Source organism: Coffea eugenioides, chromosome 2 (genome assembly GCF_003713205.1).
Source record: "Coffea eugenioides isolate CCC68of chromosome 2, Ceug_1.0, whole genome shotgun sequence".
NCBI classification, from domain to species: domain Eukaryota; kingdom Viridiplantae; phylum Streptophyta; class Magnoliopsida; order Gentianales; family Rubiaceae; genus Coffea; species Coffea eugenioides.
The window spans coordinates 10,000,325-10,016,367 of NC_040036.1; the positions used below are offsets into that span (position 1 = coordinate 10,000,325).

A 16,043-nucleotide genomic window follows, 5' to 3' on the forward strand; every position below is an offset into this window, starting at 1 on the left:
TAATATATACGCAATGAACTTCTAGGGGTTCAGCAAAACTCCATCTCCAAGAAGCCATAATCCTCTCTTTTCCATCGCCCATTACACTCTTGGAATTACATAGTGTAGGTCACCACAAAGAATAAATTTGGTAAGGATGGGTGGCTACTTTGGGAACAAAATCACATTGCAACTGTTGAGATTGACATGAGAATCCTAAGTTAATGATGAGGCATTCAGAAACAACTCAACTGAAGAAAAATGTGGCATTTTTGGGTCCACCCGGTGTGAACTTTTGAGCATTGCAGTAACGTAGCAAATGTCCAGTTCTTGGAGAAGGATAGAATTATGTTGCAGATCTTATCAACAGCAGATATTGATGGTGCAGAAACTTCCAGTTTCTTACCCCTTTTCCGCGCCTTGCTTCTTCTTGATCCCAGATTCAAAGTAGAGTCCAATCGTATAAACCAAAAATTTCATGTCCAAATCGTTTTATCACGTTGCGGCAGAATGATTTTTCGAGCCCTAATCATGTTACACCAACAACACATGGTAGCACTTCTTTACCCGTGTGACACCTTCAATACCACTATTGATTATGTGCTTGTAGTTTTTCCTTGCACATGTGCTTGTACTCCCCTGTGGAAACATTTGGACAGTTGTGGTATGAACTAGTTGCTAATTAAATCATTCCCCCTGCGGTGCGGTGAAAATCACTTGTCCTTCAAATGTGGCAAACTATATCAGAGAACTCCTTCAACTTGTGTGTCTATTTGCGTTTGCCTATTTTCTAGAACTCCGGTTTCTAGTGCATAAAATATTCTTCCGCACTTCACAAATGGCAAAATATTTTCACGAGACATGTACATTTAGCTCATAAGAACATGAAATACGAGGGACTGAAAATAATTGAATTTGGGATTCAGAAAATGGCACAATTCAGGGGTTGAAACTGCAAAGTCGGAGTAGTGTAAGGATTATCAAATGGTCATACAAAATGGTGAAACTGGAGCTCATATTTCTATTCTCAGACATTTTTATCTTCATCCCACTTTTTTTTTTTGAATCCAAAACCTCTTATTTACAACATCTAAAGTTCCATCTTACCACCTAACCCAACCCTCTCCAATCCCCGTCCCACACATAAAATGTCAGTTTGATTGACTAGCTTATTGTCGGGAAAATATGTGAATAATCAATGCTAGGTATCTAAAGACCGTGGAAAAAGTTGGACTACTATTTTTTATTTTCATAAAGTATTAGTACATTAAAAAAAAGAAAAGAAAAATAACTTAAAGTTTTTGATATTTTCATTAAGACTGTGTATACTGCTAAAAGATGAACTAGAATGCAATTAAAACAAGGGTTTCTTTAACGGGTGCCCTGTTAATATACCCAAATCAATTGCATAACCGGCCCAACCCAAATTTATTAGCAAGCTCTTGCATGCCTTGATTTCAGTCTTGATTGAATCAACCATACGCTGGGACTGGGAGTGGAAGCTATGGATCAATGGTTCTTTAATGATGAAGAGTCCGTCTTGTTGGGGCGGAAACTTCCCGAAAGCTAGCTGGCCGGAATTGAACTGCTATGGCTGATATGCCGGATGAAGGTCTCAAGAATCATTTTAAAAATGTAAATGCTATGGATGTAATTTTGCAGAAATTTTGAAACTGCTTGTGGATAAAAAGTACTAGTTTTTACCATAGCCTTCACAATCAGAACAGCCCAATAAGCAAAAGCCCACGCCCATTGATCTGCTATCATACCAACGACTTCTAATCTAAAAAAAGTATAAATAGTAAGAAATAGGACCAAGTTCGGTGCTTCGACTACTACAGAGGCACTTTGAGGTTGACTAAACAACAAACACTTTTAAATCCTTCCAGAACCCCAAAAGCAAACAGACATTTGGGCATGAAACTGGATTTAATAACAGGAACTACTTTACTTAGTCTTCATTACCAACAGATATTTAGACATGGAATTGGATCAGTACTGTTGAACGTGCATAAACATAAAAAAAAAAAATTAACTATGAGATGTAAATTCCGCCCCAACATGTAGGAGGACCAGGTGTGCAATATGATGACGGAATTGGACACTAGAGTATATATTAAACAAACCAACTCTTAATCTAATTACGCTAAATAGAGAAACATTACACTCGATATCCTTAAATTTTACCCGTTCCAAGAGGCTGCCTAGATGTGTCCCCTGATGCCCACGCATGGTAATCCTTCACCAGCTGCAAACCAGAGATGAATGACCAGACCCAGCAGCGAGAAAATAACCAATTAAAAGTCAAGGATATCCGGACAGAGGAATGATAGATTGATAACAACAACGTAGGTTCTAAACATATAAATAGGTTGAAGACATTAATAATCATGTTATAGAAACGAAGCTAAATTTTTTTATTTTACTTTTGTCTCTTGCACCTCTATAATCTTGGATGGCAAGTGGTAGTGGGAAGTATTTCGTTAACCAAGCAGTCCTCAACTTGAGCAAGGTAAGAAGTTAACTAATGGGACAAAGTATAGCGACTAGGAGCTTCGCTTAGCCGCATTAAATAAAAGGATTAATCTTCTATACACCACTGAAAACAAATACACTATCACCGGTGGATGCATGACAATTGATCTAAATTTGAATTTGAAATCCAAATTTTGCATGTGTTAAGGATCCCCTTGCAAATCAATCCTTTTATCTGCAGCCCCTTGCAATGACCAAGGCAGATGATGCAGCTTTACACCATTACACACAAAATTGAAAGGGAAGAACTATGGGGAGCTATGGTTAGAGTAACTTCACTGCCTTAAACTACTCTCAAGAGGGAAAAAGTTTCCTTGGCTGTGCTTCATCTGGACCATGCAGATGATGGAAGACAGTGCAAGTGACTGGAACAACTAATAAACCTAATGAAGTTTATAAAACTTCTCGAGTTTAATGACTAGTTTAGACCTCAAATGGGACAGAAGACATGAAAGGATAAGTTCAGAGCCTCAGACAAGGGGACATGACACTAGTTCTGTATTCACTAGCTTCAGTAGACTTCAAAAGGACCCACCCACTTAACCCCCCCCCCCCCCCCCCAACAAAAAAAAAAACCAAAATAAGGGGCAAAAAGAAGACGGGGGAAAGAGGGTCAGATTTTTTTTTTCAGGGTTTTAATTGGAGATTTAAAGAACAGTCATGCTGTTTAATGGGAGACAGATCCTGAAACTCTTGTTAAGTCTTTGTGGGAAGAGTAAGGCCCACTCAGGAGCGCTATTGAATGCATGAAGCTTCTCCCCAGGAAGTGGTTGATGAAAGGTAAAATTGGCAAAAGGCTTTGTATGAATTATGGAACCAAGGGTGCCAAAAAAACAAAGGCACAGAATGCAGCAGCACATAAAACCAAAGAACCCACTATACCTCTAGTCGGGTGAAGATACTGGAAAAACAGGCCACAATAGACAAGAAGGCAAGAAGATGCGGAAGCTCTGGAAGTCAATCAGTGACTGTGATAAAGCTACTCGCAACCTTAAGAAGATGTGGAAGATCGGAAAACCAACTTAACACTCCCCACCACAATATGAGCTGACAGCCAAAATAACAGCTTAAGACAGATTTTGTTCCACCTCTCAGCAACATGCACAAGAACCTTCCTTTCCCAAAAGACACCCCATGCCCTTCCTCTCCCACCATGACCAAAATCTAGAAGGTTAGTTATTCCAAACCAGGTAACTTTGGACAAATTCAACATCAATCCTAATTTGCAACATTGCCTTCGTATTAATATGAATTCCCTTCCCATCCATTTAATGTCACATCACAAGTAGTACATGCACATAGAGGTCACTCATAAACCTCAAAATGCCAGCCTTAACATATAATAAATTCCCCTTCCCTTCCATAGAATGGCCTTCACGTTTTTCGGGTAAACATCATAAACAAACTTCACAGTTAGGCAGGATAGGAACCAAACAGTTACAATTAATTTGTCGTATTCCAAAATCCAAGTCCTCCATTGTACTTTCCTGAGTATTTTATCTTTTCACTCATAAAGCTAGAGTATGTAAAGAAGGTAGACTTCACAAGTCAAACGACAAAAATGGAAGAGAACAATAGCTACAGGCATATATGCACAGGAATCATAAAAGAGACCAACTATCTTGAGCAGATTTAACTGAAATTAGAGTTAAAGGCTATGCCAACAAATTTATTTCCAAAATCTTTGCACATTTTGGCATACCTGGGCCATAAACCGGGGAAGCATGATCCTTAGAACTTGTCCTAGGACCTGGGTGCCAGTCGATTCAATTGCTGCTTTTGGAAGTGCTTGAAAGGGAAAAGGGATCTCAATGCTTACCTGCATACCACATGCCAGTTGCAGAATCAGTTAACAGGATACACAAGAATCAAAACCAGTGATTCAACATAGAAAACAGAGGCCAAATCATGGTCAGCACCTCAATAACTGCATCTGAGGTAAGTTGCTGCACTGGTACTTCGCTTTTTGAGGTATCATACTTGATTTTATTCTCCATAGAAGCTGCATGCCCATACCAAATCAATGTCAAAGCTCTCCTGAAAGAATTATATAATGAATTTCAGAATCCAACAACACGAGAATCATCACTCTCCCAGCAGAGAGATCCTTATTCTTAAAATTTCTAAAGAGAACCCTTAAACCAAATTGAAGGCTTTACGTTGTTGAACTACATTCTCTCAGGTGCCACACTGTATCGTGTATACTAAATGAAAACTCAAATTTCATGAAAATTTGAAATACATCAGAAAGGCTTCTTGTCGTTCTCAGTTTCCAGGATGTCTGTTTGGCATATAAGTTTTCTCAGAGCATTATCTCCCACGCACATTGTATAAAGAACAAGTACAACCATTTCATGACTCTGCTTTTATCATAAGTAAATCAGGAAAACAGCTAAGCCCATCTTAGGCATGTTGATAATCAATACCATATTTCCCCAAAGTCTAACAAGTTGGACTTCAACAGCATCATCTTACCATTAAAAGACACTTACCATCAAATTTGTTGTTCTGCGCTACCACAATTGGCGAACCCTCAAGCTGAAATTAACATTGAACCAATTTTTTTAGAGAAACAAAAATTCATGCATACAACAAAAAATAAAGCGAAACATATGTTCACCTTGCAAGACAAGAGCTTAATACAACAACCATCAGGCTGCTCCTCCACTCTGACTAACAACACAGGGCAAACTTCAAATGCAAAGAACTTAAATCTGTAAACATAACACCTGAAGGTGCTATCATCTACTCTTTCTATCCTTTCCGCATCCAACACCGAGTACTGACTAGCAGGCAAGCTCATATACTCGCCTGGAAAAAACAATTTATAAAAAAGAGAGATACAAAAACACTTGAACACATTTTACACTAGTTAAGCATCTAGAAAAATCAGTCAGCCGGAAATGGAATGAAATAGTACTCAGAGGACGTTGGAGCTGTCGGACGGAGACGGACTCCGTCCGCCTTGCCACAAATCGAGCCTTTGGAGCAGCAGAATCAGCTGAAATGCGAACTGAAGATTTCGACGAATCGTCAGTTAAACTGGAGAGTACTCGGGCAGATAACCTAGGGTATCTAAACCGGGACGAAAGCGAGCTCCAATGCGTTGAAGATGAACTCAAAGCCATGTTCATCTTCTCCCTTTTCTTTCAGAAGAAATCTCGTTTAATTGGATCTGTGATAGTTAGTTTTACGAGCAGATGCGGGGAAGGATAAGACCACGAGGGTATGGTAGTCTTTCGCTAGGTGGCGACGAAAACATCCGGCGCATTGTGGCTATGGGCCCACTGTTTCGGCTAATTTACGCCTACTAAAGATGACGCAAGTCCCAGATAAGCAACAACTGCTGATGTCACAAAATCCAGTTAGACATATGAATATGCCGTAGTAATTAGCTCATTCCTCACGCATTCTTCAGTTTTATCGACCCGATTTCGATTGCAATTAGTCAGTAAGTTTATTAATTAATCCGGATAATTCAGCATAGATTAGCGCCATAAACGTCGTCGCGCCAATACTAGAACAATCAATATGGAAATTAGTCACAGATTATGCCTGGAAACTTAGATTTGATCAATTACGAACCAGAGATTCATTACATTCGAAAGACTTCATCAACCATTTTTACACTAACAACTACTACGGACATCAAACCCTAATTTCAACTCTAAACATAGGATTCTAGAAACAGAAAAAACCAAAAAAAAGCCCAAAATAAGATAAGAAAACCCTAGAAATCAACCGTTTTCTCTTCAATTTCCTCAAGAGCTAGTGAATTTGGTAACAGCCTTGGTGCCTTCGGAGACGGCGTGCTTGGCCAATTCACCGGGAAGTACAAGTCTCACAGCAGTCTGAATCTCCCTCGACGTAATCGTCGGCTTCTTGTTGTACCTGGCGAGCCTGGAAGCCTCCTGAGCCAATTTCTCGAAAATATCATTGATGAAGCTGTTCATGATACCCATGGCCTTGCTGGAGATCCCGATGTCGGGATGGACTTGTTTTAGCACCTTGAAGATGTAGATCTTGTAGGTCTCGCTGCTCTTCTTGACTCTCTTCTTCTTTTTGTCGCCAGCAGCGGCTCCGCCTTCCTTCGGGAGTTTCTTCCCGGCCTTTGGCTTCTTCTCTGCCGGAGCCTTCTCGGCTGCTGCTGGGGCTTTCTCGGCCGCGGGCTTCTTCTCAGCCGGCTTCTTCTCCGCCTTTGGTGCCATCGCTGCTGTTGAAGCTGAAATTAGAGAGACTTTGACGGGAAGGATGAAAAGAGGGCTTTGATTTAAAGACCGGAGAGGGCAGATATGGTTCCGTGAAGAAGGCGGTTTGTTTATATAGGAGAATCCGGGTGAGCCCTGATTGGTGGAAATGATATGACGCGGATCATGGATGTGAGCCGTCGATTTTGATGAGTACAGAACGGTATGGATTGTTTTGGGTCTTGGATTTGGAATTTTGGACGTTTTGGCCGGAGATTTGAAAATTGAATTTCGCACGCTTCTTTCCGCAAGGATTGGTTTGGTGCCCAAACTTCTTTTGGATCTGCGAGATTTTCCAGACGAGCTTTTCTGGATAAACAAAATAAGAAAAAGCGAAGCTGGAAATTGATAATCAACGGTTTTAAGCTCTCATTTGGACGGCCAAGAAAATTAATCCGCAGTTCCACACTGTAAATTGTGGGCGATTTTGGTAATTTTACATTATACTTGTAAAAGTACTTCATTGGTAACTAACAAAATTTTGATGATCTCAAAGTTTCTTATTTTTCACCTAATTTAATTTTGAAATTTAAATTTGAGGACTCTTCATTTTCTTTTTATCAGTAGGACATGCATCCAATGTTGTTTATATTCAACCTGAATAACCAAATTTATCCTAATTCATTTTCTTTGCCAATATAATAGTGGTAGTAATAAAAAAGATAGAGATCGTGGTTGATATTTTAGTATAAGAATAGAATGACTAAGGGTGCATTTGATAAATTTGATATCTGAAAACTGAAATATGAAGTTTGAACCTATTAAATTATTGAATTATTAAGTATTAAATCAAATATATTTGAATATATATCACATTTAATAATAAATAAATAGCGTACCACTTATTTTTTAGAGTAAGTTTTGCTTAGAAAATTCAGTGGCACTTAATTAATTCAAATATTTAATTGTTTGCAATCAAACGCATCTGGATATATTAAAATCTGAATACATGAAATTTAATATCACTTTTTAATCATTGATTATATTTAAATATTACACTATAATTAATCTCAAAAAAGGTTAGTGTAATTTTTGAAATTTGGAGAAAAGTTAGTAAAATAGTCAAAAACCTCATGGAAGGTTTTTGAAATTATCCCTATTCATTAATAGGGAAAAAATTATATGCGATCAATGCATAATTTGATAGATTGAGTTTAAGATACTAAATATAGCGTGCACAATTTGCAAAATGAGCCGAGTTAAATTGGGTTGTGGCTTAATCGAATAGAACTCAACTTTAGTAATCTTATACTCAAGCTTGAATTCAATTGAGCTCTAAGTAAAAAACTCAATCCCGAGTTCAAATTGCTGTTCAACCCTATTTGACCTCAAGTTTGAGCTTAGTCAAATTAAAATAAAAAATATATTATATTTTAAAATTGGATAAAACCTATTTTTACTTTAATAAATAAAATACAATAAGGGATGTAAATTTAATCTCTCTACTAATAAAAAATTTATTAAAAATATATAACGATCGTGTTGGCTTGATAAGTCGAGAAACCTAGTATATGCATGTATCCCTAAATTTTTATAAATTATTAACAAAAAATGACTATTTTATTTATTTTTTAAAATAAAATATTTATTATTTTAATTTTTGAACAGGCTCGACCCCCCCGACCTCAAGTTCGGTTATGCTCGAACTTGAGGTTGAGTTCAAATTTGAATTTTTTATTGAAATCCCGTCGAATTCGAACTCAAGTTTGTACTTGGTAAAATTGAGTTGAAACTCAGCATGATTAAATTAAAGTTCGACTCGATTTGATTCGTTTGTAACCCTAATATAAGGATTTGCTCCCATTATTGGACAAAACATATATTCCTTTTCAGTGCTTTATTGATTGTGATCTTATGAAACATCTTTAGAGTTGAAACATGAATTAAATTACTCGATACTCGAACCGAATTCAGTCTGATAAGAGATTATTCAAACTTGGTTTGCCAACTAGTCAAGTTAAGTTTGAACAGCGTTCTATGTTCGATAATATTCAAACTCGATAAAAAGCTTATTCAAATTCGGTTCAACAAATAAACAAGCTAAATTTGAACAAAAATTCGAATTCGTTAAAATAATTAAACAAGTTTAAACTCTAGGGAATTTGACTTAATTAGATTTGTTCACACTCGTAGACCTTTTCCACTTGTATGGCATGAGGTCAGGCAACAATTTACACTAGGCCAAAACTGCAAATGCAACGGTGAATATTTAATGCAAGTGGCTAATATCTATGACTACAAGATATAAATAAATAACATGCTTTTAAATAGCTTACCATTTTCCCCCCCAAAAAAAAAGATTTTAGAGATTATTTGACTAAACTCGCCCATTCTGTCATATGAACCAAAAGAAGTAAAATGCTTTTGATAATAAAAACGTGCTAAACCTACGCAATCGTCTGGCAAATCTTTTTCAAGCTAATTGTAATTCAGCCATCAAATTTATCTACTAGCATTTGACAATCCATTCTAGCATTGACTTGGAATAGCTCAACTCTTAAAGTCTTACCATAACCATTCTTTTAACGATAGGTTGATCACACATAACCTTTCGTCATTAAGTACAATAATATCACAACTAATTTCTTATATGGTACATAACCCCAAAAGTTCACTTTTTTCTTATATCCCATAGTCCTATCTAACTCATCTCCGGTTCAGACACAGCTCGCACAAACAAGCCAAAAATAAATAAACCTCCGTTCCTTGTAGAAAAAGAAACGATCAAGAAGGAAAGATAAAAGAGCAAAGATTACCCCTATTAAAACCTGTACTAGCGCTAATTCGGTGATCCCAATAGCTAAATTCCTAATAGGCATAGACCAGCTGCCAAACCCTGCCCACAGCTCAGCAAAAATTTTCAATAACCTTGCACAGTCACATGATACTTCCCCTCCTCTCCTGCTCTTTTCCCTTATAATTCCCACCCAGGTGACGCGGCTATTTCAACACCTAAGTAACCCACAGCCCAACCCCACCCGCCTTCTGCCTTCTGCCTTCTGCCTTCTGCTCTGTCTTCGATACGCTTCTATTTACGCATTCGCCCGCATTCCTTTTTGACATTTCCAAATTTTGCTTCTTCTCCATTCTGCTGCTTATTCCTCTCTGCAGACTCTACGCTGCTAATGCTCTGACTCTTCCTCTTATCTCTATTGTCTAAAATTTTTAAATTATATAGATTACATTTACGTAATTTCCAGTTCGTTATTGAAATAAACAGGTATTGAAATATGTCAATGGAAGGAGCGGATTCTGGATTTGCTGCGTCTGCTGACGGTTCGCAGAATCAGTCTCCTTCGCCTCGCAAATCTCCTCCTTCTCCTCCAGGTTTTATCCGTTTCCTCTGAAAGATCTGTAGATTTGTTGTTGAATTTTGACTTGCATTTGAATTTTTTTGATGATCTGTAATTCGCATTTTCACAGTTTGTTGTAATTTGGCGTTACAATTGCCTATGACATCTGTAAATGTGACGTAAGAGACACCTGAGGTTTACTTATTTTTCTGTTTTTTTTTTTTGGTCTTTTTTTCATCATGGTGGTGGTTGTGTGTTATTGAAAGTTCAAACCCTAGGAACAGTCGGAATGTGGCGAAATGGCATTTTGTGTTCTTTTAATTTTGTTATTTTTTGGCCACTTAATCAGTCTATGGTACTAAAAGAAATACAGACACAATTAGAATTGTCCTGTATAGAGGAAGGCCAGAGGTTTAACGTTTGGGATCATTGTGTTTCGGTTCATGCTTTAGTTTTCATTGAATACGACACTTTTGTGTGTAGAAGATGATTTAGTAAGAAATATTGCTATCTCCGTTAAAATGTGTTTATGTCAATGCAAATGCTACGACCACTCTGGCAATAACGATGTTTGTATGCATGTAATCCTTTTGAGAAAAGAATTAGAATTATGACTGCTGAAAGAGTGAAAAGTGCTTTGCTCAATATTTTGTGTAGGCTTAATTCTGTCCTAAGTGATATCAATTTCAGTATTCTTAGCTGTTTGGTTTGTTAATGCACTATTTACTTTGCATATTGTTATTAATCACTAATCAGCAAACATGGAGTTGTATAACATGAATAGAGAATTAAATATTAATCATGAGAAGAGAGAGGACAGAATTTGGAATTGTAATTTCATATTTTAAAGAAGCACAGTAATGAATAATGAATGCAAATGATGTAATAGAAGTATTGTCGTTCACGTGTCATACTAAACTCAAAATGAGGTAATTTTAGTTATAGGTATTAGATGATGGGGCCTTAATGAAGTTATCTTAAGGGACATTATCATGATTTATAAAATGATTAGTAAATGAGGTTTATATGAAGATCAAAGCATGGTAAGAAGCATAAATTCATGAGTAATGAGGATTGTAGAATCTAGATGATATAAATTCCCTATTAAGTTCTGGTCGGTTATATTTTGTTGTCTTTGCTAGTTGCATCAGTACCTAACTTCTTTCACTTTCTGTTCAGATCATGAAGAGAAGACAACTCACATTAAGTTTCTTCTGTCAAATGCTGAAGCTGGGTCTGTCATAGGGAAAGGTGGCTCAACCATAAATGATTTCCAGACGCAGTCTGGAGCACGAATTCAACTATCACGCAATTTTGAATTTTTTCCTGGGACATCCGATAGGATTGTTATGGTATCTGGATTAATTGATGATGTTCTCAAGGCAGTCGATCTTATCCTGTCTAAATTGCTGGATGAGGTGATCTGAGTTACTTAATATTCGTTTCAGAAATTGTTTGAGGTTGAATGTGAAACATAAATATCTTTTCTTATGCAGTTTTATGTTGAAGAAGGCGGAGAAGATCCCCGATTTAAAGTTAGGCTGGTTGTTCCAAATGGCTGTTGTGGTGGAATAATTGGAAAGGGAGGCTCTATTATAAAGTATGGAATACTCCTCATTTCGTTGTTGTTGTTATTCTTTGTGTTTGAAGCATTTTCATTGGGAAGTTTCTTGTGTTCACATTTATTAAGAGCATTGTTATGTCAGAAAGTGTGTAATGTAAGTGAGAAATTGGTGATTGACTTGTATCTTGACTTAAAAAATGATAGAGATGTTCCCGATGGAGCAAGTGCGTCATGTCATATTATTCAGTAGTTTGTTATCACAGTGCATTGGTAGTTTAAATTTCTCTGATAATATTGACATTCATAGTTTTATCTCATCTGGTCTATAATTTTCATTAGCTAATCAGACAACTGGGGCTCTAAAAGGATAGTATTTAGCAGTTCACTCAATTCAGCAGTGACTGGAGTTCTGGAAATATTGCTGCAAATTAATGTAGCTTTTGGTTATCAAAAATCTTAGAGACTTGGCATCTCCAAGATGGACTGTCCATCTAACACATGCATGCGATAATACATTATTGGCATAGGATAAAACAATTTGCATGGTTTTGATTCATTTACTATTTGAATTATGAATTTGGTGCTTCAGGGAAGAAACACCCCCGCCGGGGGGTGGGGTTTGGAGTTTGCATCTAGGTTCAAACTTCCCTTTTTATTTGATAGAATTTATGAATAAAATATGACTGGGTTTTAAAAAATAATATCAAAATCTCGCTGCTATTCTATTCTATTTTTCTGTGTGAATGTGAATTTTCTGTAGATATGGACATCGGTATAGTTACTAATAGTCTAGGGATAGATATTTGTAATCACTATAGGGTCTTGGCTTTGTAGCATTACCCAAATCTAAGTGAAAAAGCAGTTGAAAAAATTAAGGAGGAGCTCATAAATTGTAGAAGTATTTCATGCAACTCTTTTTGTGCACAGAGACAAGTGTATTTTGAGGCAAAGATTGTACCACTTTTATGGCACCATTGCTAATACTCATTAGATGATTTTAGTATCACATGTCTTAAAACATTCTGGCTTGATTTGTTTTTAGGTCACTTATTGAAGATTCTCATGCCGGCATCAAAATATCCCCTCTAGATAATAGTTACCCTGGCCTATATGATAGGCTAGTAACAGTAAATGGCACTCTAAGGGAACAGATGCGGGCGATTGAGTTGATTCTGTTGAAGTTGGCAGAAGACCTCCATTATGTACAATCTGTCAGTGCACCATTTCCGTATCCAGGTACTGATAGTCTGCTGAGAAGACAATCTTTGTCTAAGATTTAAGTAGATCTACTAGTATTTGCTCATTCTCATTGCATGTTTTTTTCTTCTCAGTCATTTATTTTTGAAAATTATTTCTTTTTTGCAAAGTTTTTCCAAAATGGTTTGCTGTGGATTTAAAGGAATTGTAAGTGATTCACTTGTTTTGTTACAAAGAACTTTTGGGGTTGTTTGAAGTCTCTAAAGAGAATGAAATCCTAGAATAAAAAACATCCTATAAGTGCTTGTTTGGGAGTGTGTGGCTTTTTAGTGGTTTTTGAGAGCTCCAACAAGGAGCTTCTCTGGAAGCAAATAATTTATCCAAAGAGTAACTATGATTTTAAGCTGAATACCTGTAGAAGAACCTTTGGAAAAGAAGAGCGCTTCTAGCAAGAAACACCATACTTCCAAATGGTCTCTAAATTAGCTTAGACTGCTCATTTGAAGTCTGTATTGTCTGGAAACAGCTCTATGGTTGGATGAAGTAAAAAATTTTGGAAAAGGGTGTTTTTTACTCGTAGGTTATTGCAATCACCTAACTAAAAACAGTTTTGGTGCAAGCCTATCTATATCAGGTTCCTTGCTTATTGATTGTAGGCATCACCAACAGCTTGGCTCATGCTTCAGATCATTGTACTGGTAGGAAGGCTTCAGGATCAAAGTAACTTGTATTAAGCGGACTTAGTTTCTTTCTTTGCTCAAAATATACTTTTTTTGGGAATAGATGCTTGATTCAAACAGAAGTTTTACAAGGAAATGCCAAGTTTGTGTTTCTTTAATTTGTTTCCTTTTTGAAACCAACACATCAGCTGTTCTTTAAGTTCTGTGAGTTTTCCTTCTACTTGTTACCTTCTGGAAATTTTAAAAGGTTGTTTCTTTTAATGTACTTGCATATGCCTTTTTTGGCTTACATTGTGGTTTCTACATGCTGGATACATTAGAACATCGTCATGGACGGCAATTTAGCAATTTTTTTGAAGTCAAGGGCGATGAGGTCTTTTTTCCTGTCTCTGTTCGTGCACTGCTTTAGGTGGTTGAGGTTGTTACATGTTCACAAAATTAACTGTCAGGGATTTTAAAGATATCCTCTTAATTTTATTTCTAGGAAGTTAATGGCCTTTGCAGTGTACTTTGTTCTTTTATACGATCTGATGTATTTGGAATAATTGACATCTGATGCTACGTTCATTAGATACTAGATTCTTGACTTTGACGATATCAATTTGAAGGTGTAGTCAACCTATCCCTTTGGTTTTTTGGATGGTTTCAGTAGTAGGCTACAATGGAATGAACTATGCATCAAATGGAGTTGGAGGGAAATTTCAGAATGCCAGGTCTCAGAATAAGGTTGGCCTCTTGAGTTATATTCTGTTGTCCATCTCTTGCATCTTGGTGCCTCTTTTTGTTAAAACTACCTTATGCTCCACATTTTCTTTGTCAGATTAGAGTCATGATTTCTCAGAACCCCACTGTGCAGATGCTTTTGTGTATATTCTTTTCGTTAGTCGCTTCCCGACTTAGAACTTAATAAGTTACAGAACTGTAGATTTTTCTATATGGCTTACTTTATCAATGTACTTGTTTCTTTCCATTACCATATTCTTTTAACTGTGTACTTTGTGTTTTTTTCTAGGTTCATTTTATTTACAATCCAAGTTTGCAAAAAACATAAAGATTCATTTTTTTAATACAAGTGGAGCCTAAGGTGAATAAGCAATGGCAGTGCCTGAACATACCTAGCATGACCATTAGCTCAGGAAGATTGATGATAAGATAAAACTAAGAATGTCAGGCAACAACATGTAACAGTTGTTGAGAATTAATTTAGATATGTGTAATTGTACACGGGACAAGTGTGGTTCTTAACCTTTTGAGTGGCGGCCCCCTTTGACACCCTCCCTTTGATGGCAAGGATACAGCTTCTACTCTAGAGGAGCTCATGTTCTTTGATGCAAAGCATGACGGCAATCTGCTTCTTTTTCTAAACTTACTTTTTGTTTATAGTTACACAGTTTCTTGTTTTTCTTAGTTTGGCTGACCATATGTCATTCTATAATCAGCAGGAGGAGAGGAGTAATTCTGTAACAATTGGTGTTGCAGATGAGCATATAGGGTTAGTTGTTGGCAGGGGTGGAAGGAATATTTTTGAAATTAGTCAGGTAGAAATTCCTCATTCTTACTTTTGTCTTTTATCTTGCTGATTATGCAGAAAGTTTCTCTTGATTTGACAATTGTGAGGCAGCTTACTAAATGGACTCCTAACTTTGCAGCTTAGCGGGGCAAGAATTAAAATTTCTGAAAGGGGTGATTTCATGTCTGGGACATCTGATAGGTATGAATGGTTCACTTTTGTTGATGTTGGGTCAATTCTGCTACTGGGATGTTTTAAAGCTTTTGTCCTTTCTGCAGGAAAGTTACTATCACGGGATCCCAAAGAGCTATCCGTGCGGCTGAGGCTATGATATCTCAAAAGGTATCACCAGTCTCTGAGAGGTGATGAAGCAGGTTTTCATGTGTTCTCGTTGGAGTTCTGAGTGGTCCTACCTTGTCTATGCACATTCCATAACTTTTGTTAGTTATGGACATTCCTTGCTGTGGTTAGTCCGTTAAAACTCTGGTGATTGCAGAAGATTTATCAAGGTTTCTTTGGAAGAGAGCACTTTCCTAATGAACATCGTGGAAAATTATTCTTAAATGAAAAATATTCAGAGTAGGACATTATAACTGACTCCTTAGACAAAATATAATACTTACATTTTACGGATGACATATAAATGTAATTCATTAAGTTAGAGCTATTATGTCTGAGGTGTATTCTTCGGATACTAGGCTTGAGATTAAAAATTTTGAGGCTCCCTTCTGTTGGTATGGTGTTTCGACATTATATGTCATGCATTTGTTGGTATTTGTACTTTTTGCGGTTTCAATTTCCAATAGCATCTGGAAGGCTTAAGCTGCTAAATTAGCCCGAACTTTTTGGGGAATTCTCAATGCTGGAGTTGCTGATGCCCATTGCCAGATTAGTTTCAAGACTGATCTGGGGTCGATTGATTATTGTCTGTTTGATCATTTTTTCATTGCATTACTAGTGCTAAATTAATATTTGTTGTGTTTAGATTTTAGAAGGATTGAGGTAAGTTCAGTCAACGTTCTATGTCGAGAGTTTTTT

General features: G+C 36.9%; 3 protein-coding genes across 6 annotated transcripts; 1 reads left to right on the forward strand and 2 right to left on the reverse strand.

The window, feature by feature from the left end:
- Window positions 1-1,897: 1,897 nt before the first annotated feature.
- On the reverse strand, window positions 1,898-5,726 carry LOC113763955 (uncharacterized protein SYNPCC7002_A1590). Its single transcript, XM_027307955.1, has 6 exons — window positions 5,435-5,726; window positions 5,135-5,325; window positions 5,007-5,052; window positions 4,434-4,516; window positions 4,217-4,333; window positions 1,898-2,227 (listed from the first exon to the last, which is right to left on the reverse strand). The coding sequence occupies exons 1-6, from the start codon at window positions 5,646-5,648 to the stop codon at window positions 2,156-2,158; spliced, it is 723 nt and encodes a 240-aa protein (XP_027163756.1). The 5' UTR covers window positions 5,649-5,726; the 3' UTR covers window positions 1,898-2,155.
- A 320-nt stretch (window positions 5,727-6,046) lies between these two features.
- LOC113760722 (histone H2B-like) lies at window positions 6,047-6,815 on the reverse strand. Its single transcript, XM_027303404.1, has one exon. The coding sequence runs from the start codon at window positions 6,720-6,722 to the stop codon at window positions 6,276-6,278; it is 447 nt and encodes a 148-aa protein (XP_027159205.1). The 5' UTR covers window positions 6,723-6,815; the 3' UTR covers window positions 6,047-6,275.
- Window positions 6,816-9,623: 2,808 nt separating this feature from the next.
- On the forward strand, window positions 9,624-15,836 carry LOC113761663 (protein BTR1). 4 transcript variants are annotated; one of them, XM_027304747.1, is made up of 8 exons: window positions 9,624-10,088; window positions 11,234-11,472; window positions 11,551-11,654; window positions 12,661-12,854; window positions 14,148-14,221; window positions 14,938-15,033; window positions 15,145-15,206; window positions 15,284-15,836. In XM_027304747.1, exons 1-8 carry the CDS (start codon window positions 9,992-9,994, stop codon window positions 15,369-15,371), a joined length of 954 nt encoding a protein of 317 aa, XP_027160548.1. In that variant the 5' UTR covers window positions 9,624-9,991; the 3' UTR covers window positions 15,372-15,836. The 4 variants fall into 4 exon arrangements, with proteins under 4 accessions (XP_027160548.1, XP_027160547.1, XP_027160546.1 ...); XM_027304746.1 differs by having other exon boundaries at window positions 9,625-10,088; window positions 14,935-15,033; XM_027304745.1 differs by having other exon boundaries at window positions 9,627-10,088; window positions 14,145-14,221.
- Window positions 15,837-16,043: the final 207 nt, after the last annotated feature.